The sequence below is a fragment of the Canis lupus genome, chromosome 7 (assembly GCF_011100685.1).
Source record: "Canis lupus familiaris isolate Mischka breed German Shepherd chromosome 7, alternate assembly UU_Cfam_GSD_1.0, whole genome shotgun sequence".
In the NCBI taxonomy this organism is placed as follows: Eukaryota; Metazoa; Chordata; class Mammalia; order Carnivora; family Canidae; genus Canis; species Canis lupus.
Genome location: NC_049228.1, coordinates 57,822,985 through 57,850,392, shown reverse-complemented (window position 1 = coordinate 57,850,392; position 27,408 = coordinate 57,822,985). Strand labels below are relative to the sequence as shown.

Sequence of the window (27,408 nt, the reverse complement as noted above, 5' to 3'; positions counted from 1 at the left end):
ACACAGTCTTGAATTTTTAGAAGGGTAAAACTGTTCCTCACCTTAACATACATTTTAAGAAAGAATATCTGTGGCTGACAGATAGGGACTTCCTATTAACAGTGAGTGAGTGAGTGGGTGAGTGAGTGTGTGTGTATCTGTTGTTTAAGGTGGTGTGATGGAGAACTGTTGACACAAATGAAATCTTTAACTGTTTAAAATGAGAATATAGAGGACAGGACAAGTGAACAATCAGTTACTTGAAACCTTTAAGTAACATCTAATAACACTTCAGGAGACACTACAGAAACACTGCCACATGGGAGCCTAACCATTCTTCCATAATAGTTAAATCTATTTATATCAATGCTACCTTAATTAAATCACTACATTGGCTTATTTACTTGGTTTTAACTTCATGTAATTCTGATGGACATTCTACTTCCAAATAATATTTTTAAAAGAGAGAGCAGCTACAGATTTCTACTTTTATATAATTTCTCCTCAAGCCCCTTAAAAAGGCCATAAAATTATTAAGAATCTTCTATAATTAAAAACAGTAGGTATTTTCTAAACACAGTAGGAAAAACATTTTAGGAGTTAGAATGGGTATAAAGACAGCAGAATGACTAATGTGGATAAATTATTCTTTTTGTAGGTTAATTTTTCTTAACTATGATAGGAGAATTGAAAAAGCACAAGCTGCTTTTTGTATTTTGTTTATGTTTCCAAGAATTAACTTTCTAAAAAGGAATTAACTTAAGCATCTTTGTACAAATACCCCGTCACCTCTGTGAGAACACCTTTATATATCCTACATATCCTAAAACATGTGACAGCCTCGGCACAAACAATAAAAGAATCTCCCAATACACTCAATCGGAGATACCTTCATTTTTACCAGGAGTTATTTGGAAGCAAAACCAGAGCTTGAGAGATGTGATTTAGCTCTTTTGACTACAAAGGTAAGAAAGAGAAACAAAGCATGATTAAGAAACAAGCAATCTTACCTGTACCATTGAGGGTAGTGTTTTTATTCGTGTATAGTCTGATCATATGTCCTATTGTTTTCACATTTTCTCTCAACATTATTCCTCGAGCTTGTACCATAAAGAGATATGTGTTAGCTACAAAGAAAAGAGAGGAAATACCATGACTCAGTAAAGCCTTTTTTTTAATTTAATAAAATAATATTCATAATGGAGAACTGCCTAATAAACCCAACTGGCTCAATTAGCATGTCCAAACAGAAAAGAGAAATACAAAAGGACTATTTCTCATTATCAAAAACTTACAAAAACAGGGGTGCCTGGCTGGCTTAGTCAGTAGAGCACACAGCTCTTAATCTTGGGGTTGTAAGTTTGAGCCCCATGTTGGATGCGGATTTCTTAAAAAAAAAAATAAAATCTAAAAAAAGAAAGAAAGAAAGAAAGAAAGAAACCAAAAGAACTGCTTTTTTAAAATAATAAAAATGAAAGACTCAGGTAGTAATATCCATCAAATAGAATGAGACTAAATGAATACCACAATGAGTTTCTTTAACAATAAATGATTTTCTACTCTATAAATATACTTAGAAATTTCAAAAAGGTATATTATTGCAAATATGCAATCATATAGTATACTTTCTTTAATTCTATAGTAACTCCTTTGAACCAAAAACTCCACAAGGACAATGATTCCTTATCTAATAATAAATATATCATATGGGACGCCTGGGTGGCTCAGCGGTAAAGTGCATCTGTCTTCGGCTCAGGGCGTGATCCTGGAGTAGTGAGATCGAGTCCCACATCAGGCTCCCTGCATGGAGCCTGCCTCTCCCTCTGCCTAGGTCTCTGCCTCTCTCTTTCTGTGTCTCTAATGAATAAATAAATAAAATCTTTTAAAATAAATAAATATATCATAATTCATCATAATATCTAGTATGAATACGAATCTCGCGATGGATCTTGTAAATTCTCAACGTGTTTGGGGAAGCAGGGTTAGAGGGCAGGATGACCTAGAATCAATATCTACTTTGGTAATTTCTCTCCACTGAGTTAATAACTTAGAACTTTTACACTCCCTTTCAGTCACAAACCTACCTACCAGGATTTTAAAAGCAAACAAAATTGAAATCAATGTGCATTTTCAAGTTGGTACATTTAATTATTTGTGGTAAGTGCTTCAAAACTAGGCCCCTAATTTCTTGCTTTGGGAGAAACTAGTAAATTGACAAAGATGACAAAAATCTCTGCCTTTTAAGATGCCAGGACTCCTCAGAGAAGCATAGAAGTAATCAAAAGATCCTTTCTCGGTCCTAATTCTGTGAGCATAATGCATAACTGGACAACTCACTGAATCTCAGTTTCCTCACCTAAAAAAGGTAGTATTGCATTAGATGTTCTCTAAAGCCCTTTGTACTCTCAATTCTCCAAGCACACAGCCAAAAAATCATAAACTCCATTCATTCAAGAGGAGGAGGATCATTTTCATAGCAAAACCAAAAAACTGCTAGGCTCAGTTAATGACTCTTCCAATTTTAAAATAAGCTGCCTCTGAACACTGCAAGGACACTCTCGAAAAATGAATGCCAAATTTAAAAATCTTAAATGCCAACTAATTTTCTGGGCCCTGCTCTACTTCTTTGAAATGGTACAGAGAGATGAGCAAAATGTGTTTACTACTTCCTTCCCTTTTTTTAAAAAAAGATTTATTTGAGAGTGTGAGAGAGTATGTGTGTGTGTGTGTGTGTGTGTGAGAGAGAGTGAGTGTGTGTGTGGGGGGGGGGGAGCAGGAGGGGGCAAAAGGAGAAGGAGAAGAAGACTCCCCACCTAGCAGGGGAGGAATCTGAGATCCCAACCTGAGCTGAAGGCAGACACTTAACTGACTGAGCCACCCAGGCACCCCTCTCCTTTCCTATTTTTTATGTAATGTTAACCTCCTCAAAACACAAAAGGCAGAGTAAAATAACAAGTTTCCTCTTACCTTCAATCAATAAGAGAGAAAACAACAGAAATACAAGCTTCACACAAGTTTTACCTCAATCATTTTTAAGAGCCTGTCTACATCCTTTCAAGAAAGCAGTCCTATAATTAGATATAACTTGTTTAGGCTTGAATTATTACAGCCGTGCGTTTACAAATATAAGTTTTTATTACATTTCTGCTCTTAAGTGGACTTTAAAAGAAAGAAGAGATGAAGTGAAAAATGAAAACGAAAAGAACAGCCCACCAAATATGTAGGAAAACATTCAATAAGAGCCAACTAACATTAGCAAAAACTGAGACCTAAAATTCAACTGAAATGATGCAGGGGAAACCGTCAAATTGAAAAATAATGCCAACTGGTTTACAACACCTTGGATCATTTAATCCTATAGTTATATATGAAATTTGTTATCCATGATGTAATATCTTGTAACATTTGTTCTGCCCAAACCATAAAAAGGATCTGTCACGGGACAACAGAACTGAGCCCCTGGAAACGATACTGGCACAAGTAAGGATACGCTAGTTAAGAACGAATGTGTGCTACCGCGTGTCCTGGAAATGCAACTTTTTAAAGCTGTATACCTTTTACTTTTAACACACCTACTCATATAAGGAATGTTGTCTGACATCTTGAAGCCCAGTCAGCTTTAAGCAGCAAACCAAAGATCTGCTATAGAAAAGAATCAAAGTCAAATTATCCTAGAAACATCTAAAACAGCAGGTAACAAACTTGTTAAGGAAAAAAAAATGATGACTTACGGCAACTGTGACAAAGGTGGATCATTTACCAAAAGAATGCATTTACTATTCATTAGATGGACGGAGAAAAAAATTAAGGAACAAAAAATTAAGGAACGCAAGACACCAAGCTCTCCAAATGGAAAATCTATTAGTTTATTTTAAATCATTTACAGCTAATTGAGTTACATTCCTTAGGTTAATGGTCCTCATGGGTTTAATCCCTAAAGATCAAAACCCATTAGGGAATGAAGCTGTTTTGTTTAAACAGAGTCGTTGTTAATGGAAAGAATGTGATGTGTCGAAGTATTTCAAGGCATGCTAAACCAGCATGAAAATGGTTCCAACTGTCTGATTTCTAAACACCCTAAACTGTTAACCCTACACTCAAATAACTATATGACTGCTAATTATCATTAATATAAAATGTAACATCTTATTGGCAAACCAGCAAGTTAAGAAGAAATCCTTGTCTGAAGTTTCTATTCCAAGTAGAAGAAAATTGCATTTCAGAAAAAAAATAAGGAAATCTCTCTCGGCTTTGCCCTTTGGTCTTGAGACAACTCAGAAATATACTGAAAACTACTACTGTTTAATTGAGATCAGGCCCTATTCTCTAATTTAATTTTCTATTTGCCTCTGCTTTGTGAGACATACATTTAATTTTCCAATTAGTTCTACCTTGGGGATAAGGGAAGGATACCTTCAACTTAAAAAAAAAAAACAACAAAAACTTAAAACATCAAGAGTTTACAACAGCTTCTAGATATCCTACCCTGGGATTGTGAGGCCCGAGATTTATGAACTTGCCTCATTCCCCACATAAGAAAACTAAGGAATGCATTTGCTAGTACTGTGTCTCCCTATCCCTTTCCACATCCAGTTTTGTTCAGTGAAAAAAGTATTCCAGACAAGGAGAATGTGCCAGTGTGCACTGATCTAGAAAGGTTTCCGGAGCTTCGAAGGCCTCGACACAACATTCCCCTGGCCCAAGACCATGTTCTTGAACTCTATGATACACTGCCGCAGGTCCTCTGACTAAGAATAATCCAATAAAAAGCTGATGTTGAGAGGGACAGTATGTTGATTAGGTACATCGTAAGAGCAGGCCTGGACCTAAGACAAGAAATACAATTTGGGGTGACATTCTTATAATGGGGACTTGAGTGGTGAATGGAAAAATTATCCTTACCACTTGAGTGGTAAGGAAAAATTATCCAGAAAAGGGAGAAGAAAGTGAAGTTCAGACATATGGAGAGAGACCACAAATAGGCTCACAAAGATAAAGAAAGGACCCTAAGATGAATCAGTCTGAGCTTGAACACAATCAAGAAGAGGAAATGGTCAACCATAACAAACGTCACAGAGGCTAAGAAAAAAGACAAAAAATAATAGGTTAAAAAAATAAAACACTAATATTTGGTGCATTCTCTTTGCCAGGCATCCTTCAAAGGGTTTTACATATATGAATCTAGTTAATCCTTATAAGCAACCCTATAATGGTGGGTACTAATATTATTCCCATTTTACAAATAAAGAAACTGAAATACAGAGTTAAGTAACTTGCTCAAGGTCACAAAGTTATTAGCTGGTGGTGGAGCCAGAATTCAAGCCCCAGCAGGGTGTCCCCAAGCAGTCTAGCTCTTCACCACCACACTATGTAGCCTCTTAAAAATGCCATTAGTAGGATCACTGTCATCTTTAAAAGAAGAGTTTCTGGAAAGCAATGGAAACAAAAAGCCAATAGGAAAGAGTAAAGTGGATAGTAACAAGTAAAAGCAAGTTTCAGAAAAGAGAAGTGAGGGCAAGGTCAGGGGAAGTTTTGTTTTGTTTTGTTTTTTAAGACAGGAGAAACTTGAGCATGACTGTGGCCTAATGAGAGGGAAGAAAGAGAAAATTTAAATTTAAGGCACTAAAAGAAATAAGAGGAAGGATGGAAAAGAACATTTCCACTGAGGGGACAGTATAAGCAGAGGCTCTGGGGTGCCCAGGTGCATACCCAGGAATAAACAAATGAGTTTGGCGACAATGAAAAATAATTTGTAAGGATCTAAGTGATGGACGGTGTGAAAAAAAACAGAAGAAGGGAGAAGACTCCAGGTCACTGAAAATGAGAAGTAACGTTAACAACAGTGAGAAAATACCAGAAGTACTAAAGTACTAACCAGAAGTAACGTTAGAAAGACAATGGTCTGGAGAGGTGTAAAGGAGAACAGGTCACAACTACGAGGACTTAGCATGGCCAGACAAGTGAGCGACCAGACTACCTGATGGCCACCAACAGGGACTTAGTGGGGGACAAGGTGGAGAAGGAACATTCTGAATTGAGTACAAGCATACCTCATAGACATTGCAGGTTCTGCTGCAGACCACCACAATAAAACAAATATTACAATAAACCAAGTCAAATAAATGTTTTCATTTTCCATATAAAAGTTTACACTACAGTCTTTAAGTGTGCAACAGCATTAAGTTTTAAAACGCAATCTCCATTATCTTTTTTTAAATGATTTTATTTATTTATTCATGAGACACACAGAGAGAGGCAGAGACATAGGCAGAGGAAGAAGCAGGTTCCCTCTGGGAAGCCTGATGTGGGACTTGATCCCTGGACCCCAGGATCATCACCTGAGCCAAAGGCAGCCACTCAACCACTGAGCCACCCAGGCATCCCAAGCAATGTACATATATCATAATTTAAAAATACTTTATTGCCAAAAAATCTTAAGTATCATCTGAGCTTTCAGCGAGTAATAACCTTTTTGCTGACAGAGGGTCTTGCCTCCATGTTGATGGCTGCTGACTGATCAGGGTGGTGATTGCTGATGGTGGAGTAGCTGTGGCAATTTCTCAAAATAAGACAACAATGAAGTCTGCCACATCAAATGATTCTTCCTTCCATAAGTGATTTCTTGGTAGCATGCTACACTGTTGATAGCATTTTACCCACAGAACTTCTTTCCAAATTGGAAACCCTCCGCTGTATTATCAACTAAGCTTATGTCACACTTTAAGTCTTTTATTGCCATTTCAACCATCTTTACAGCATCTTCACCTGGAGTAGAAACCATCTCAAGAAACTACTTTCTTTGTTCATCCATAAGAAGCAACTCCTCATCCACTCAAGTTTTACCATGAGATGGCACCAGTTCAGTCACGTCTTCAGGCTCCACTTCTAATTCTAGTTCTTTTGCTATTCCTGCCACATCTGCAGTTATGTCTTTCATGAAGTCTTGAACCCCTCATGTTCTCCATCAGAGCTGGAATCAACTTCTTCTTAACTCTTGGTAATGCTGGTATTTGGACCTCTTCCCATCATAAATGTTCTTAATGGCATCTAGAATGGTGAATCTTTTCCAGAAGGTTCCCAATTTACCTTGCACAGTTCCATCAGAGAAATTATCATGTAGAGCAGGTAGAGCTTTATGAAATGTATTTCTTAAATAAGACTTGAAAGTCAAAATGATTCTTTGACCCATGAGCCACAGGATGGATATTAACAGATATGAAAATACTAACCTCACCATATGTCTCTATCAGAGCTCTTGAGTGACAAGGTACATTGTCAATGAGCAGTAATCTTTTCTAAGAAACATTTTTTTTTCTAATCAGTAGGTCTCAACAGTGGGCTTAAAATATTCAGTAAACTATGTTGCAAACAAATGTGCCCTCATCCGGGCTTTGTTGTTCCATTTCTAGGGCACAGGCAGAGTAGATTTAGCATAATTCCTCAGGGTCTTAGGATTTGGGGAATGGCAAATGAGCAATGGCTTCAACTTAAAGTCACCAGCTACATTAGCCCCTACCTGACAAGAGTCTACCTATCCTTTGAAGCTTTGAAACCAGGCATTGACCTCTCTTCTCTAGCTATAAAAGTCCTAGATGGCATTCTTCCAACAGAAAACTGTTTTGTCTACATTGGGAATCTGTTGTTTAATGTAGCTGCCTTCATTAATTAACTAGACTTTCTGGATCCTTGCTACAGCTTCTACATCAGCACTTGCTGATTCCACCTTGCTCAGTCATCTTATGGAGATAGCTTCTCTCTTCAAACCTCATGAACCACCTTCTGCTAGCTTCAGGCTTTTCTCCTGAAGCTTCCTCACCTCTCTCAGTCTTCAGAAAATTGAAGACATTTAGGACCTTGCTCCTGATTAGGCTTTGGCTTCAGAACGTTGTGGCTGGTTTGATCTTCCAACCAAACCACTAAAACTTTTTCCACTTCAGCAAAAGATTTGTTTCACTTTCCTATCATTCATGTGTTCACTGGAGTAGCATTTTTAATTTCCTTGAAGAATCATTCCTCTGCATTCACACGTTGGCTAACTGTTTGATGCAAGACGCCCAGCCTTCTACCTATCTTGGCTTTCAACATCCCTTCCCCATTAAACATAACTGTTTCTAGCTTTTGATTTAAAGTGAGCAACTACTCCTTTCAGTTAAACACTTAGAGACCACTTTAGGATTATTAATTAGCCTAATTTCGATATTGTTGTGTCTCAAGAAATATAGGGAGGCCCAAGGAGGGGGAGACTGATGGGGAAAGGCCCATCAGCGAAGCAGTCAGAACACACACTTTTATCAATTAAATTTGCTATCTTATATGGGCACAGCTCCTAACACCCAAAACAATGACAACAGTAACATCAAAGAACACAGATGCCTATAGCAAATATAATAATAATGAAAAGGTTTGAAATATTATGACAGTTACCAAATGTGACACAAAGACATGAAGTGAGCAGATACTGTTGGAAAAATGGTGGCAATAGACTTCCCTTCAGGTAAGATTACCACAAACCTTCAATTTATAAAAAAAAAAAAAACAAAAAAAAACTTATTGGCAAAGCATGATAAAGTGAAGCATAATAAAATGAGGTATGCCTGTACTAACTGCCAAAATCATACCAGGATGCAGAATGTTGGTGGACAGAGACTCCTAAAGCAAAGGGAGAGACACCTGGGTGGCTCAGTCGGTTAAGCATCCAACTCTTGGTTTCAACTCAGGTCATGATCTCAGGGTCATGAGATTCAGCCCCCACACTGGGCAGCGTCACGCTCTGTGGACAGCACAGAGTCCACTTGGAATTCTTTCCCCCTCCCTCCATTCTGTCCCTCCCTGAATGCTCTCTCTCTCAAATAAATAAGTAAGTAAATAAATAAATAAATAAATAAAATCTTTAAAATATACAGTATTGAGTACCTAAATTGGTCAGGTCCACTGCCATGTATGAATATATTTAAATACACATAATTATATTTCATTTAATTCTTAAACCACCTGTATGTAGCGCAGGTAGAATGGGGCCTTCTAAAAAAATATGTGCACATCCTAATTCCCAGAAGCTGTGAAAATGTTATCTTATTTGGAAAAGGAGTCTTTGCAGATGTAATTAAGGATCTTGAGATGAGCAGATCATCCTGGATTATCTGCGTCTAAATCCAATGACAAATGCTCAGATAAGAAAATGGCAAGGGATATTTTACACACACACACACACACACACACACACACACACGAGAAAACAATGTAAAGATGGAGGCAGAGAATGGAGTGATGTGACCACAAGCCTAGGAAGGCAAGGAATGCCAACAGGCACTTGAAGCTGGAAGCAGCAAGGAAGGATCCCCCCCTCGAGAGCCTCCAGAGGGAGCACAGCCCCTGGCAACACTTGGTTTCAGACTTCTGGCTTCCAGAACTATGAGATAATAAATTTCTGTTGTTTTAAGCCACTCAGTGTGTGATAATGTGTATGGTAGCCCTAGGAAACCAATACATCACCACGTAGTGTGGGATAATTTTTCTCCATTTGAAAGAAAACAAACTCAGAAGTTGCATAGGTAGTATTAGGGATTCAAGGGCAGGTCTGAAAGTTTCTGAGGGGCAGCAATTTGGAAGAAGCAATGGTTCAAAGTCAGAGAGGAAGGGACCAAAAAAAGAGAGAAAAATTTTCAATGTAAAAAGTAATAAGGGAGTAAGAAAGAACGGATAAGCCAGATTTCAACTAGTGCAAGGAGGGTTAGGAAATCAAAAGGGGCACTTAAATAGTTTTAAAATAGTTTCCCATATTATGTACAGAACATATAAGGAAATAACCAATGTGGAAAAAAGCAAAATACCACTTATATATGGCCCTGGACATTAGTACAGATACGTGAATTTCTAGGAACTCACAATAACCTTCTAAGTATCTGTTTCAGATGTTTAAAGGTTTTCTTCTTCCCACATCCAGCCCTTGTTCAAATAATTCCCAGAAATGACTCATCCAAGATGGTAAAGCTAAACATATTATCTCTGGTAATAATGTTGTAAACCCCAATTAGGCCAGACTATATATGAAATATTGTTCATACTTTGCTTAGGACCAAAGTACTGCTTGGGTTAAAAAAAAAAAATTTGCAAATTTCTAGGCTGTGCCAGGCTGTAAAACAAATGATTCACTTTATGTCAAAGCACTATTTAAGCAAAGTATCTTACCTTGGTGACAATAAATCAAAGCCAGGTACGGGCTCAAGGAAATCTGTAGTGCAAATAATTACCAACCTATAATAACCTCCTCCCCATCTCTCAAGTGAGTCATGAGCTGACTAATGAATAAAGAGAATGAAAGAATTCTGCATTCAGAATCCCTTTTTATCAAGGAATAATGAATTCAGTGATTATATACAGTATAGATCTATTTCAGATCTTGGCCAACAGCTACCACTTTGCTGACGTAGACACTAGAAATTAACAAGAAATTATTTAAAACTGGTACTTTTACCACTCCTCTGCAGTTTAGCAGTTTTAAGTTATTTCGGGAGATTATTTGTGTTTGAATACTGATCAAAATTAAATATGTTTAAATAAAATTAGACTTTTCCAACAGTCCTACTAAAGACATTCAAGGGTGGAGACTTGTGCTTGTTCAACAGATATTTTACCGAATGCCTACCATTTGCCAAAGAGTACTAGAAACCAAGGTGTCAGGGGGGTTCCTTTGTAAAAACCAAAATCCTGAGGAAGCATAAAGTGCCTAAAACATCAGAAGTACTCTCAAAACAATCAGATCATCAGTTCAGGCTGGTTTAAACTTAGTTGATAATTCTAAAAATAGACTCTGAACCTGGCAATATGAAAACACAAGATATTGATCTGCACTGTCATTTGTTAGTTGACTGTTACTCACTTAAGATAAACACATGCTTCTGTAAAGCAGGAGAGTAGGTTAAAGAGTTATGCATTATACCCTACACTGTAGAAAGGTAAAATTAAGAGGAAATGAGGGAACTGAGAAAGGAAGAATGCAGGTTATTAAAGAGATTTTTTAAAGCCAATCAGTAAGGAAACTTAATGAAATTACAGACTAAAAGATCAAACCATAAACACAACCAGGAAATATAAAATTGTTGAAAATTAATGATTTCAGAGTATACATAAGGTAAATGTGAAATGAATCTCTCTATTCACTTAAGAATTCTATCATGAGGGAAAAAAGTGGTATTTGAACTATATGTTTTACAATCATCCCCAATTTCCTTGTGTTTTCACAATTACCTTTTGAAATTTTAACTGATTTATTTTATGAAAGGAAAATGACTCTAAAACAAGCATGAGAGAAGGGGACACTGTGGGAAGTGAATTTCAAAGATTTCCAGAGCTAGGGGTGCCTGGGTGGCTCAGTCGATTGAGCAGAGGACTTGGTTTGGGCTCCAGTCATGATCTTATAGCTCCGGGGGCTCTGAGCAGAGTCTACTCAAAACTTACTTTCTCCCTCTGCTCTTGTCCCCTATTCACACATGCATCTGTGTGTGTGTGTGTGTGTGTGTGTATTCTCGCTCTCAAAATAAACAAATACAATCTTAAAAAAAGATTTCCGAAGCTAGAGCATATTTTCAAATCAATAAACAAAGCACCTTATAATTCTCTACCTTAGCTCTTGATCCAAATAAAATTAAAGTCCAATTTCTCTTCCTCTGAGTCAAACTGGAAATTGCGTAAGTCATAATTTCCAGGCTATTAACTTAATTATCAGCAACATATATAACATGGTTTCAGTAAAGTCACATTAACACTAACAAGTCTCAAATATCTAAAAATAAAACAAGACATAATATCTCAATCACCATGACAGGTTACAGTAACAAATCTCATATACCTACTTACGTGTAACAATATCACAAAGGGACTATTCTAGCCAAATGCTATATGAAATGTTTTTAAATCATTGACTAACATGCAGGGCTATATGCTTTAATCATTTTTACTGATCTTATTATGTAAATTGCAATGTATCTTTCTAATAATTAGAAACAATGACAAATCTCTGATCAATCTACAATGCAATCACAGTCACTGTAGACTCACAAAGAAACACATGATCCTCGTTGTCTTAAAGGATGTATTTATCCATTCTTTCCATTTCTTTTCTGGAGGAAAAAAATTCTTTACCATGATAGCCATCTCTAGCACCAGTAAAACATGATGCTACAAACAAGTTAATCTGGTTTTTAAAAAGTAAGGTTACTTCTCTCTGAAAGATCAAATGATGTAAGATGATTAATTTAGAAAAATAAACCTAACACTTGATTTTTTTAACCTACCACTTGGAGTATTTGTTAGAAATAAAGTTCCCAGGGTCCAGAATTACCTGGGATGTGTATTAAAAATGAATCAGAATAATGAGAATAATTCTGATTAGATAATAAAACCTAGGAAATAAATTTACTTATGTGAACCACCTTAAGTAAGGCTTAAGCAATTCATATTTGACAACCACTGCTTGTAGTAATTCTTTAAACATAACATTTGTAACAAGTAAAAAAGTAGAACCTTCTTTTACATTAGTTTAACTTATATTAAATAAATCCTCTTTACACAGCTTTCTAATTTATCCACAGTTCATTCAGACATAGCAGAATCTGTGTTTACCTCTTATTAAAATGGTACCACACAATGATTTGGTGGAGCCAAAGCCTTTTGCTAACTCGAGTAATTAATCATGAAAACAAAGATGAAAGCAAAAAAGCCATATTTATTATGCCTCTGGAGAAAAAAAAGTTAATTATAAATTTCAGATATAAAATTACTAAGTATGTTTTCCTAAACATTTTGCTGTGCCACACAGCCAAAAATATAACTGGTGACGAACATCCTTTAAGCTAGCTTTCCTATTTTAACTGAGGAGGGTTTTTGCTGTAGCTTTAAACCAAACTTTGCCAAGTTCTGGTATGACCAAAACCAAGAATGTTCACAAAACGCAACAAATCAAGTTGGCCCAACACAGGATTCACATGCTGTGAATAAAACAAAAAACAAAAAACAAAAAAAACTGGGGTGTTACCTGAAATTCTCTAGTGAGTCCAAAACATGAAGTAAAAATATCTAGTACCAACTGGAGTAAACTCTGAATTTTGCAAAGGCATGTTAATGGCATTTTCTGAGGAAAACCTACTTTCAACCTTGAATTGGCCTCACCTTCAACCCAAATCACATTACCTGTATAGTATTCTCTTTGTTATTCTTCTGACAAAAGGTAGAAATGGAAAGAAACAGTCTTTTAAATACTAAATTACTATGTCTTCCAGGAATTAAAAAGGAAAAAAAAATAAAAGAAGAAGAAAAACAGATTGAGAGGGAAAAGGCAGGGAGAAAAGATGACAGAGAGACAGGGGCAGGCTGCTCTGATGACAGGGGAAGCTGCAGCCTCAGGCAGGGGTAACAGCAACCAGCTCTCTCTAAGGCAACCAGGAAAACTGACCAGAAGGAGACTACTGCAAATGCAGAAATCCACGTTCTTGGGAACTCCCAAACGTGACCCAGGGAAAGCAAGCTCTAGACAGATCACCACAATGCACCTCTTCCCACTGTCTCATGGCAGCTCCACACCCACCCCCACATCGACTGATGTGAAGACAAACATGAAACACAGGCTTGAAAGGGAAAGGGAATCACAAAAGGTGGTGTGGGTGGGGAAGACAGGTGGAGGAGCAGGTCTGCCCCTAGGCTGGGTGAGCAAGGGTGCTGCAGAGTTGAACATACCATACCTGAGTTTAAGAGACGATTAGAAGTCCATCCAGTCTCCCAAGCAAAGGACCTTCTCCAGCCTTAACAGGTGCTTATCTGCCCCCGGCTTGATGAGGCACCCATGAGGCACTGATTTCATTGATTATAGCTCAGTTAGAAAGGTCTGAGTTCTTAAAATCTGCCGCTTTGAAACTACCCTCCCTGCTCTCTGACACTATCCAAAAAAAAAAAAAAGTGTTCATCTCTCTTCTACGTGGTATTTCTTTAACCTAAAGAAGAGAGAGCTCATACTTCCCCCAAATCATTTTCCAGGGTAACAATGATCAGATCCTTCAACTCCAGCACAGTGAAGAGTCAGATATCCCGGAGTATACATTTCAGCTGTTCCAAAAAACTGTCTACTTCAGCTCTCCCAACGACATGTGAGACTTTGGGCAAGTGACAATCTTTGGGAGGCTGTCTTGCCCTCTCTTTCTTTCTTTTTTCTTCAAGATTTTATTTATTTATTTGATAGACAGAAGGAGAGAGCCAGAAAGCACAAGTGGGTAGAGGGGCGGAGGGAGAGGGAGAAGCAGGCTCCCCAAACCCAGGACTCCAGGATCGTTACCTGAGCCAAAGGTAGACACCAAATGACTGAGCCACCCAGGTGCCCCTTGCCTTCTCTTTCTTTACAGGAAGGCTGTTTTGTCAGCATGGGGTTTGGGGGTGTGGCAGGGACAACTCTATGAATCTCCAACTGTGGACAAAGCATTGGGCTACATTTGAAGTCTTTCTCCTGGAACTTCCTTGCACAAAGCTTTGGTTCCAGAGACACCATGGCCTCTGTGTCCAAGGTTCCCATGGCCCTGGGCCCTTGATCAGAGAAGCAAATCTAGAGGCTCTGTGGGGGGATGGGCAGCCACAGCTCTGACCACCAGAGCCTATGGCCTATAAACCCAAGTGCCCTGATAAGCTTTGTGGTACATCCTGTGATAAACGGGCTGGCCACAGAATGGGTCAGGAAATTATCCAACCTGTATAACACTGCCTCCAGAGAAAAGTCCATTCTGTTCCCAACTAAAGTCCAACCAACTGGTATTTGGAATACCTACCATACAAAACTTTGATTAGGAGTTTCTCTTTTAAAAGAATCCACAGACATGGCTATTTTTACCTTTAATAAACATTAAAGGGCAGTATGATAAATGCTGCTGTGGAATACATACATCATTTATCTCATTCTGCCACATTGTTTAATAAATCTCAAATTTATTCATGAAAGAATAACGTGAAGAGCAGTATTTAGCATTGTCAGATTTCAATGAGTCCATTTTCCCTCCAATAATACTTCATTTCCCACAAGTCCACAGGATTTAGATTCACTTATACTGAAACAAAATAGCAGAGTTACATATGCTGCTCAAGAATGCAATCTGACTGGTAGCAGCCTCTAAGAATGCCTCCCATTCCCTTGACTATAGACTAACTAGACTGAATGATTCTTTTTTTTAAAGATTTTTTTTTTTTTTTTTTATTCATTTGAGAGAGAAAGAGACACAGAGAGCATGAGCAGGGGGAGAGGCATAGGGAAAGGGGTAAGCAGGCTCCCCGCTGAGCAGGGAGCCTGACACAGGGCTCGATCCCAGGACCTGGACATCATTACCTGAGCCAAAGGCAGATGCTTAACCATCTGAGCCACCCAGGCTCAGATGATTCTTTTCAAAGAAAATACGGCAAGAGTGATGGAGTCATGAGCTGCCCTGTGGAGAGGCCCACATGGCAAGAAGCGAGGGAGGCCTCCAACTAACAACCTGCAAAGAGCTGAGACCCTCAGTCCAACAACCCTCAGGAATTGAATACTGCCCCAATCCACACAGGTGAATTGGAAGGCTCCCCATTAGAACCTTCCACCACAACCCTGATCAACACTCAACACTCTGCAGCCTAGTTGAGAGACCCTGAACTAGAGGCATGCAGCCAAAGCATGTCCAGATTCCTGGCCCATAGCAACTATGAGATAACAATATATTTGCTCTTTAAATCCCTACATTTTGGGGTAATTCACAAAGTTATAGATAACAAATATACTGACCAATCCAATTTTCTCTACTATTCCTAATTCCCAGCCATCTCTCCATATCCTCCCCCAAGGTATCTAGCTAACATATACCATCCCAATGGTATTGATGAGTCAGCTGCTAAGAGATTTGCCATACCAAGAGAAGTGATCTAATCAGAAGCATTCAGCCAGTCAGCAATTCTTTACTAAGCCCCTACTGTGCACCAAGGTAGAAACCAAATCTCTTAATTTAGGAAACAGTTCACTCTATACTAAGATTTGGTCACATAAACTGAACGCCTCACTCTAAACATATAACTCAGATACCTACCTAATCAAGTATGAACTTCCTCCATCTCCTTATTCATCTAATTTTTGCTACTGCAAACGTCTTTATGTCCTCTTCTCCCATCTCCAAATTAATATACCTATATACTTGCTCCCACTCTCTCTACCTGCTTTCCCTGATTCCAGTCTTGTTATCTTGAATCCACTCCTACCAGTACCGCCTAAGTATTTCTTTTTTTTTTTTTTTTTTTTTATTTATTTATGGTAGTCACAGAGAGAGAGAGAGAGAGAGAGGCAGAGACATAGGCAGAGGGAGAAGCAGGCTCCATGCACCGGGAGCCGACGACGGAGCCCGACGTGGGACTCGATCCCGGGTCTCCAGGATCGCGCCCTGGGCCAAAGGCAGGCGCTAAACCGCTGCGCCACCCAGGGATCCCCGCCTAAGTATTTCTGAAATGAAAATCTGATCATGTCACTCTCCTACTTAAAATTTAAGCTCAATGGCTTGACATTGTCCTCGGACTAACATCCAAGTTGTCGTAGCCAGTTTACAAGGATCACTGACTAGACCCATATTCACCTCTCTGGCTTCAGCCCACACTCCCCTCTGCACTCCATGCTTTAGCCCCTATATTGTTTTCTTTTAACTTTCCGTTTCTCCTTCATCTCTTAGCCTTCAAATGTTCCATTCCTACATGAAATATGTTTCCCCGAGCCAATCTTTTAATTACCTAACTTAAGCTTCTGGCCTCAGCTTCATCTTAATCTTCTCCATAATGCCTAAACCAGTTTAGTGCCAACTGCACAACCAGGGTCCCCATAGCAAATGAGACTCTACTCTAGAATAGTTATTCTTCAGTTGTGAGGATTTCCACTGGCAATATGATCTATGAAGACAGGGACCATGTGGATTCTGTTCAATGCTAAACCATAGTGCCTTCTGCAGACAAAACATTTGCTGTATGAAAAAATAAATGAAGTCTTCCTAGATACATATCGTAATCTGTTCCCTTTCTCAAGTCTTCAAACCCTGTCCTCAGTCCTTAAACATTTATATAAGCTCAGGTCTTCCCATCCTGTTTCCCCCTACTTTCCACTAAACAAGCACTTTCATGTGATCTCTGATTTACTACCCAATTTGAGGCTATCTGATCAGTCAAAACAAAAACTGCTCTTGGAGTAGCTGTCACGGACCTCCTACTTACGAAGGAAGTTCTCCTTCCACGTATTAACCCCATTTCAATACTTCTCTCGCTAATCATCATTTTTCATTCATTCATTCATTCATTCATAAAGGCCTCACTTCACTCATATGATCTCCTTTCAATTTCCTGTTCCTATTTCTCCACTTGCCCTAAGCTGTTATATTTCATCCATGGATACCTTCTCTTCAGTTTCCATAAGTTCTCCTTGAGTGGCCATCTAAACTTTCCATGGTGTCAACCTCGATGACTGCCTATTTGAAACTGGGGAATGAAAAGGGTAAACAGAGTCTCATGGGAAACTTTTCACTTGGGCTTCCTCTATATTTTGATTTAATCCCTATCATCCCATGTTTAAGAGTAACTGACTCAGTGAGTCATTTCTGCTTGCAGGAGTTCGGTTTTATCATTCAGGTGTGTTGGGAGAGAAATAGGTAAGTACCATTCACCTACATGCTAAAGACAGCTAAATCTCTCTCCTGTTAGACATTTCTCCTGGGCTCCAGTCCTTATTTCTACCTTCCTACCTATTGACAAGTTCTTCCTGGATATCCCACAGGCATCCTAACTCAATTTCTCTAAAACCAAAATAGCTCCCTCAAAGCACATACCTTTCTAATATTCCCTACAACCAGCCAGCCAGTTGTCTAAGCTAGAATACTAGCATCATCTTAAAGCTTCTCCCTTTCCTTCATGTTACTTTTCACATCCTCGCAACTCTGCTCAAACCCAACTATGACCTTGATCAGGTTCTAATCTTCTGAGTTAGTGAAATAATTTCCTATCTGGTCTCCCTCCAACTGGTTCTGCCCTCTATCACCATGCTCCATGCTAAAAGAAATGCTTTAAAACAAAGGATTGCATCATTCCCCCTTTCAAAACTTCTGATTTTCCCTGCTACTCCCAGTACAAAAATTTGAGCATGGAATGAGTGACCAGCAAAGGAAGGCCCAGAGGAAAGGAACAGTCTACACGATGGCCTGAATAAAAAGAACCCCTGAAAAGAGCCACGAAGGTCAGAGAACTTGGTGAGGAAAAAAACTAAAGGACCTTTGAAACAAAAGCAAACTATAAGAGCTCAAAAAAATACCCCACAACCAGGCTTACCCAGCCAGGGCCAGGTGGCTAAAGGACTATGATAAGAAAGCTGCAGGGCAACCTGCCACCTTATGAACTAGCCAAGAGAAACCCAGGCAAAATATCCAGGGACTCTCAGCAAGGACCTAACTAAGCCACCCCCTCCCATAAAACCTACCCTTACACATATACCCACACACCCTGACCACCCATTAGCTACACCAGTACCACTAGAGCACAAACTGCCTTGAGGCCCAAATAACAAAGCACTTGCCAGGTAATTTCTTAAAGAGCCCATAGGAATCCAGACCAAAGTGCCCCAACCAGATTCCACCTCTACTCAAAGAATAAAACAGCCTATCAGCACATCTAGGAAAGGTCAGAACCTCTAGTGAGTCACACAGTGAAACCCTGCTCCCAATGGAGTTGTACAGTCTTTTCCACAATACTACCCCAATGATCATAGGCACATTGACTTTTTCTTAATCATAGCCAGTTTTGATAAATCTATGTAAGTCAAGACAAGCTTCTCCCTGCCAGGAGTTTTCAGGACCTCAACACGGAAACACTAGGCTGGGCAAGGGAACCCCAAGACTTTTTCTCAACCTGGCTGATATGCCATCCCACACTCTCAATGGTAGACAGCTGGAAATGCTACTATTTTCCATTAAGTCCCTTTGACCATACTGTCCTATTGCTTATTCCAGATAAATCTTACCCGTCCTCAATAGCCCGCTCCAATCACCAGCTCCCGCTGGAAATAAATCCTTAACCAGCCTTCACTAATGCATGCCTTCCAAGGACTGGCTACAGCTCTTTTCTGGTGCTCATTCCATTAGCATGAAGGAAGTAACTGTGTCTTAGTCATCTATTTTCTGTGCCTCAAACAATGTCTAGCTTATCTGAGATACTCCATTTGTGTTTGCTGAATGAACTCATAAGTCAGCTCATCTTGTCCTATGATGCTATAGCAGGGAAATCTCAGTATGTTGTATTGGAAATTACACTGGAAACTAAATACTAAATGGAATTCCATTCTCAATCCAACCAAGTCAAGATCTTGGTGAAAAACTGCACTCATCTTTTTTGCAATCATGCACAAAAGTAAAATGAGAACAAGAAAGCCATTAGTTAGTTAACTGCTCCTGACTCTACCAGGTGGGCTAGGGAAAAATTTATCTTCCTATGGGAGTGGGTGTCTGCAGACCAGTTTTCCTTGGTACTAAAGTTCATAATATAATCTATTCCTGTGTTTCCTGCATGAATTAGAAATTTCAAGGAAAATGTTTCAAATTATTCTTAAAACAATGAGCTTTGAGTTTGATGGAACTCATTGTAGAGTAACACCCAAATAGTAACACCCAAATAGTCAAATAGTTAAATGTGAGAGAACATTGGAAACTAAAAAGATTATGCTGTCTACAACTGTGTGGTACTACTATCTGCTCAGAGGGGAGGGAAGGAGGGAAGGAGAAACAGGTGAAGAAGGCTAAGGAAGAGGAACTAAAAATGAGAAAAGAACTGCCTGGGGGAAGGTGCATGACAAAAATAGGTCTGTGGATAGAAAATGTAGGAAAAATAAATTTAATGTCTATACAACAGGTTGATGTGGATAGGAATGATACGGACTTTTTAACAGAAGACACTTGAAACATTTATTTAGGATCAATAAAAAGTGCTCTCTTACACCACATAAATTTTAGTCACCAGAAAATTTTGCCCAAAGAAGTAATTCAGGCTAAAATATGAACTATTTCAAGAAGTTTCTCTGTACATTTAATGTAAATTAAAGAACCGAATTAGTTTGGGATATATCTTAGTTAAGAAATCTGCAACAAAACGGGAAGTATATACAAAGCATTTCTGTAGCATACCAACGTACCATGGTTAGCCTGAAAATCAACTTGTACGGATTTTTGCACCGTGAGCTGAACTAGCCATGTTTTTCACAAACTATCATTTTTACTTTAAAGAACTGACAAACTTGGTTATTTAGACTCCTGTATTTGACCTACATTTTCCCCTAAAATGAACAAAGTGAGCCTGACACTAAAAAATAAATAAATAAATAAAAAAGCTGACAGTATTTGTCGCCAATGATAAAATTCGAGCTTTCAAGCAAACGTGATTTTTGGAAAACTGCTTCCCAATACTTAAAAGAGAAACAAGGAGACTTTTTTCCTGCTAAATAACACTGGTTTTGGGAAACAGCTACAGTTTAACAAACTGATAGCACTCTATAAGCTTTGGTTTTCATTCTTCCTACTGGCTTTAATCAATTTTTTTTAAGTCATAAATTATAAGACCCACAAAAAACAATAGTTTAAACTGTGTCAACCTAATCGTCTCTAAGAAAACTGCCAAATTTTTATGACCTATCAAGTGATTATTCTATGGTAACCATTAAACTAATCCATAAGTGAGACGGATGTATTAGTATTTCACATCAATTGAATTTTAAGAATCTACAGCTAATCTATCAACCTACCAAGAAAAAAAAAAAAAAAGGATGGCTATCAAGTAACAGGTAGAATTCGGATTTCCTTTGGTTAACTTTTTGAGTAACATAACTTCAACAAAGTCATTCAAAATACCAAGAACGTTAACATTGTTGCCTAAATGCAAAAACCCTTTTTCTCTAAAACCTCTCAAAGTTAAGTGTCTGATTAAACAGTATCACCCAAAGATTTCCAACCTTTAGAGAGCTACATGACTAAGTAAAAACTGCTGTAGAATAAAGAGTTAATTTTTGAGACTGCCAAAATGGCAGAGGACTTTAAGAAAAGCCAGCCAAACATATTGGCTAACTACTCTCAAATCCACTGAGCTACCACTGTCATTTCTACTACAGGCTTCCAGGGGTTTTTATTCAGCCTAAAGAAAAAAACTGCGTCAAAGGAAAATAATATCTCAAAATATTCACACTTCTTCAAACTTTAACCTCAAACTTCTATTTTGGAATACATCAAAGGTTTCAACAATTTTATGTCTTCTCTGGCATCATTCTCTTAGTTTATACATCTGACTTGAATCCAAAAATTTAATCAAGAAAAGTCACACAGAATAAAAATTCTGTTTTAGAAAACAGAACATCTCCAGGGGGTTTGTTTCTTCCTTCTTCCCTGCAATTCATTACAATAATCTATTACCCCACAAGACAATGCTCTGATACCAATTGCCATCTCAAAATTCTGCAGGTGTTTTCACTGTGTAAGAGGCCATACATTTTTGGCTGACCCAGGGAGAAATGGCCCTGGCTCAAAAGACAGTATACTAGAGCCTAAAAAGAAATAATAGGAGATACACACTATCCCTAAATTAACCTTAAACTTATACTTTACATTAAATATGTTAACCATAAATATTTACATATACACCATAAATATTCAACGTTAAATACATAATAATCAGGAAAAACTCAGAAAAAGTTTTGGAGATACGATGTGTTTTAACATTCGTATGAAGTTCTCTTATTTTTGATTCATTAGAATGCCCCACTGGTACCTTTTCAACCGGAGGGGAATAATCAGAATATTCAATAAGCATATTTGGCCCAAAATGTGATTAAAAGGTTAAAAATCAAGCTACAAACTGGCCTAACTGTCACCCTAGTCATTGTTTGATCTCAGAAGTTATCCTAACAGGTAGCAGAGTCTACCTACCCTGGAGAAGCGGGCTAAATAACGGAGCATTGTTTCCATAAGAAAACCCAAGGCCCCCAGATTCCTGAACGGTGGCACAAATGTTCACTGACCTCATTCTAAAAAAGTGACCTAGAACACGACAATACATACGCGTTCTTGAGCTCAACCACATTCCCTGGCGTTGGTTTCTCCATCACGTTTTCTAAACCAGTTACGTTATACCTGAGGACGTTCGCTTAAGACGACGATCAAGGCACCGAGCTGAAGCTCAAAGACTCGGCGTCAACTGCATAAAGCGGGGCATGAACACTCAGGACGGCGACCAGGGCATCCGGGGTCACCACGCCTAACTGTGTCGCGTCCATCTAATGCAGTCTTTTAAGTCACTGCAACCTGCACAGACGAAACTCACGTAGCGAAGCGGTGCCCGGAGCAGCTCCTCCGACCCGCCCGTGAATGTCATTTCAAAGGAAACGCTCTCGGCGGCCCCGGGCCCCGCGCTGCCTCCCCGCGCTGCCTCCCCGCGCTGCCTCCCCGCGCTGCGCACCTTCCAAACCCCGCAAGCGACATCCCGCCTTCCCTGCGGTGTGACCGCGGGAGGCGAGGGTGTGTCTCGGTGCTTACCGATGCCCGGGGCCACATAGACGAAGTAGAGGCAGGACGACGAGAGGGAGAAGAAGAAGATGAAGGCGAGCAGGGAGCGATTGGAGACCCGCATCATCCGCTTGAGCACAGACATCTTCCTCTTCCCGGCCGGCAGCTCGGGCTGCGCTCTCAGGCCGGCCTGGGGGGCACCATCCAGGCCCTCAGCCTGCGCGAACGCGCCAGGAACCCCGAGGCTGCAACCGGGGCCGCGCGGGGAGGACCTAGGGCAGAGGGCCGGGGCGGGAAGGAGGAGGGGGGAGGCGGCGGACGGAATGAATGGGAGGCCGGAGGGCCGGGGGAGGGGAGGCGCGGGAGGGGCGAGGAGGGGGCGGGGAGCGAGGCCGGGGGCGCTCGGGGGCCGGGGACGGCAGGGCCTGGGGAGGCCCGGAAGGGCAAGGACGCGCCTTCGGCCCGCCCGGCAGCGGCGGGGGGGGGGCTGCAGGTGCGGGGCGGCGCGGCGCGGCGGGCCGCGGCCGGCCCGGGCTCCCCCGCGTCCTCGGGGCGCAGGACGCGAAGCCCGGCGCTCGGGAGGCCGCGGCGTCTCGTGCCTGCGCGGGGCTAGCGTGGGCGCCGGGGCCGCAGTGGGCGCGCGCGGCGCGCGGGGGCCCGCGGGGGCCCTGGGGGCCGCGGAGCCGAGCGCTGGCGGGCGCGCAGCCTCCTGCTCATGCCGCGCCGGGCCCCGGCGCCCCGCGGAGGGCGCGGGAGCAGAGCGCGGGCGAGGGCGAGGGCGAGGGCGAGGGCGGCGCCCCGACCCCGGCTCCCGCCGCCGCCCGCTGCCCGGCCCGCCGCAGGCGCCGCAGCCGCAGCCACATTACCGCCGCCGGCCCGGGCGGCGCCGCCCCCACTCCGCCCCCGGACGCCGGGCGCCGCGCGCTGCGGGCTGAGCGGGGGAGCCCGAGGGGGAGGGGGAGCCCGGGCGCCGTCGGGGCCGCGCCTGGGTCGCGGGAGGGGGCGGGCCTGGAAGGGCGCGGGAAACCGGGACCGGCGGGCGCGCCCGGAGACCCCGCGGGGCCCCGCGCTCGCCCTGCAAACCGCGCGCGGCGCTGCCTCGGCACCCCACGGAACCCGGAGGCCCCCCCGCTCCCCTCCCAGCGCCCCAAGCACCGCGCCTCCTGATTGGCCGGCGCCGCGCCGAGCAACCTGCCCCCTCCCCTCCCCCCGCGCCGCGACCTGGGCCGCCGCCTGCGTCACCGCCCGGGACCCCGGCTCCCGCGGCTCCCCCGGCGGAGGGTCGGCTGGTGAGCCTCGGCTGCGCGCCCCCCCCCCCCCCCCGCCAGGGATCGCTAATGAAGGACGAGGTACCTGGAGGGGAAAGGGGACCTCGAGGAGGGGACTTCGGATGGTGTAATTCCCTCCCGAAATACCCGCTCCGGGAACAAGGTTTTTCTTCCGTCCCGGATGAACGGAACCTTCCATCCCGCACTTCTCATAGAGACATGCTGTCAGGTTGTGCAATGGATCGGTGTGTGTCCCTTGTAACAGGACGTGCCTTCCCCTCTGAAGGTGAGCACGGGGGAGTCCTATGGCAGCTCCATCCAAGGGCGGGGGGGGGCACTGCTGTGCAGCCAATTGGCCGTTGAGTACTGCGGCACCAACCAGCACATTGTTTTAATACCCCTCCTAGGCCGTGGTCTCGCCTTTGTTCAAAAACTGCTTCTTCCTGCTAGCAAAATAGTCCAGAGCCTAAGCGGTCTCACAGTTTTCCAACGTGTGTGTGAAGGTGTCTCAATCTTGTAGGAAGTGGCTAGATGCCCCCTACCGCCATTTCTTGCTCAGGATTTCCAGATGCAGTGGTATGGACCCATCACCGCTCGATTGCCGGCAAGTTTGGTACCTTCTTTTTTTTTTTTTTTTTTTTTTTTTAATTTTTATTTATTTATGATAGTCACAGAGAGAGAAAGAGAGAGGCAGAGACACAGGCAGAGGGAGAAGCAGGCTCCATGCACCGGGAGCCTGATGTGGGATTCGATCCCGGGTCTCCAGGATCGCGCCCTGGGCCAAAGGCAGGCGCCAAACCACTGCGCCACCCAGGGATCCCAAGTTTGGTACCTTCTTAGCAAGATACCCGTGCCTTGGATGGTCCCTTAAATAGTAATATGCTACATGGAGCCCGAAACACCTGAATTTATAACTAAGGCCTTTGATTAACTGCGAGATTCCTGGCAAACTACTATCCTCTGCAAGCCCCCCCTCCTTGGCCCTCAAATGATGGGTGAGATACCACCTTGCAAGGCTGTGGGGTTAAACGGGGTCACTATGTAAAACGCCAAGCGCTCTGTCTGGCACATAAGAGATTCCCTCGTATGTGGGAATGTCAGACAGTTGCCTGAATGGAATTGCCAAGTTCAAATTCATTTTTTTATATATATATATTTTGGTTTTTTGGAATTCTCCGGCTGATTGGATATTTAATGTGAAAGGAAATGACAGTATTCTGTAATATTTTTGATGCTTGAGGGGAATGTGAAATACAAATGGAGCAACATTAAACAGAAATAAAAGTCACTTTTAAAAAATACCTATGCAAACAAAAGAAATCCATGAATGGTGAGGAGATAAAGAATTTCCTTCTCAGACCCTGCTGACTTTTCATCTCTCTATTCCCACAAGTTCAACGTTGTTGTTTACAAAGCTACCACCACCATGCTGGCTTAGCAATGGCCAGGTCTCAGGCAACCTTGGCGTTGTATAAGGAAAGTTTATTATTAAGCTAAGAGGGAAGTATTAACATCATAGAAATTGATTATTAATCTTATTTTAAGAAATCTGATGTCCACGTATAGATGTGCCTGGCTAGCATAGACGACTGCCACTCATATCTCTCTCAAGTTGACCACCGTACTTGTTAAAGCTCATAGTTGCTAAGAGAGTAAATCTTACAAGGTCACATCTCAAGAAAAAAAAAATTACAATTATGCATGGTGACAGATGGTAACCAGATTTATTGTGGTCATTATTTTGTAATGTATACAAATATTGAATCATGCTGTATACCTGAAACTAATGTAAGATTTTATGTCAACTCTACCTCAATAAAAAAAAAAAAAAAAAATCAATTATAGAAAAAAAATTCAAATTAAAAAAAAAAATAAAGACTGGTTTGTTCTAAAAAGAAAGACTGGTTGGTTCTCTCCTGGAGTAAAGCAGTGTGTACCAGAAAACCAGCTTGGTTGGTGCACCCAAATAGCACTTTTATCACCAGTCACAGAAGCAGCCAAGCCCCTAGAGCCAGAGAGCCTGGGGTGGAATCCCAATCACTCTCTGATCAAATGACCTCAAAGATTACTTAAGCTACCTGGGCCTCCATTTCCTCATCAACTAAAGATAATCATACTACCTATTAGTGTTGTAAGGATTAAATTAAATGAGTTAATTCCTCTAAAGAACTTAGGGGAGCCTGGTACCTAGTAAGCACAATTCAAATATTTGTTCATTTTTTTAACCTCTCTTTTTTTATTTTTTTTATTTTAAATTCAACTAGCCAACATACAGTGCATCATTAGCTTCAGATTTAGTGCTCAATAATTTTTCAGTTGTGTGTAACACCCAGTGCTTATCACATCATGTGCCCTCCTTAATGCCCATTACCTAGTTATGCCATTCCCCCACTCACCACCCCTCTAGCAACCCTCAGTTTGTTTCCCAATTTAAGAGTTTCTCATGGTTTGTCTCCTTCTCATTTCTTCCCATTCAGTTTTCCCTCCCTTCCCCTATGATCCTGTGTACTGTTTCTTATATTCCACATAAGAGTGAAACCATATGATAATTGTCTTTCTCCGACTGACTTATTTCACTCTTTAATCTCTCTTTTAGATCACACTCTGCCAACAGGAAAGGGTGATGCTGGTCTCCTGTTTAAAAACCGAATTCCCTACAGAGTCAGCCATGAAGTCTCCAGCAGTCTGAAGGATGCCTCAGGAGCTCAGCTCATTTGTAAAGCCAAAATCCATGAAATACTGAGAGGTCCAGAAATGCTAACCAAACCTTTTCAAGTCCAGATTATCAACTGATACTTCCTCAGGAGCCAGGTAAAGTCCACAGCAAAGGAATGACCTTGCAGAAAGTTTAATTTTATAATAACAAAGCTAAGCTCTAGAATATCAAGGAAACTTTAAACTTACAGTAATCACACAAAACTGACAAAACAGTAAGACACAAGTGAATTCCATTTAGCTTCTTTGTTCTATATACATATATATATATTTTTTATTTATGATAGTCACAGAGAGAGAGAGAGAGAGAGAGGCAGAGATACAGGCAGAGGGAGAAGCAGGCTCCATGCACTGGGAGCCCGATGTGGGATTCGATCCCAGGTCTCCAGTATCGCGCCCTGGGCCAAAGGCAGGCGCCAAACCACTGCACCACCCATACCACCATGTAGTCCCTTCATTATTTTCTGTCTGAGAGCCCTCGTGCCCTTAAATATTTGGGTATCAGACTAAGTTACATTATAACTAATGGTTTTCTATTGATATTAATCAGAAACATATTACTGAGATTGTGATGACAACAAAAAAAATGTACTTGTTTGATCAGGTGGATGGACATTTTACTTGGTTCATGCTGAGTGAGGATAAACAATATCCATTAAGTGTACTGGATTTTGCTCACAACCTCGGTAGCATTCAAGTCAGTAAGGTTTTTTTTTCTATAAATTGGGGGTGGGGAGAAGGAATGAAAGAAAGCACATTGAATCTTACTTTTATGGTTAGTTAGGGTTCAGACCTCCATATTACAATCACTGATTAAACATAGTAATTTTATATATTTAAATACAGGGTCTCAGCACCTGAGATTCAGTTAAAGAAAATTGTTGGGT

The 27,408-nt window shown here is 41.2% G+C and overlaps 1 protein-coding gene and 1 long non-coding RNA gene across 5 annotated transcripts in view; one reads left to right on the top strand and one right to left on the bottom strand.

The window, feature by feature from the left end:
• Window positions 1–24,099, bottom strand: part of B4GALT6 (beta-1,4-galactosyltransferase 6) — a 68,226-nt gene extending 44,127 nt beyond the window's left edge. Inside the window, exons 1-3 of one of the 4 annotated variants that reach the window (XM_038543601.1) lie at window positions 23,892–24,099; window positions 22,569–22,810; window positions 990–1,106 (exon numbers count right to left, since the gene is read on the bottom strand). In XM_038543601.1, coding sequence (XP_038399529.1) covers window positions 990–1,106; window positions 22,569–22,810; window positions 23,892–24,019 — 487 coding nt within the window. In that variant the 5' untranslated portion in view covers window positions 24,020–24,099. Of the gene's footprint in view, window positions 1–989; window positions 1,107–22,094; window positions 22,118–22,568; window positions 22,811–23,891 lie in introns of those variants that run through there. The other 3 variants (XM_038543603.1, XM_038543602.1, XM_038543604.1) reach the window with 3 other exon arrangements.
• The window catches only part of LOC111096784, a 41,769-nt gene continuing 38,210 nt past the window's right edge, over window positions 23,850–27,408 (top strand). The window contains exons 1-2 of the long non-coding RNA XR_005362528.1: window positions 23,850–24,092; window positions 26,403–26,617. This is a non-coding gene — a long non-coding RNA (uncharacterized LOC111096784). The remainder of the gene's footprint in view (window positions 24,093–26,402; window positions 26,618–27,408) is intronic.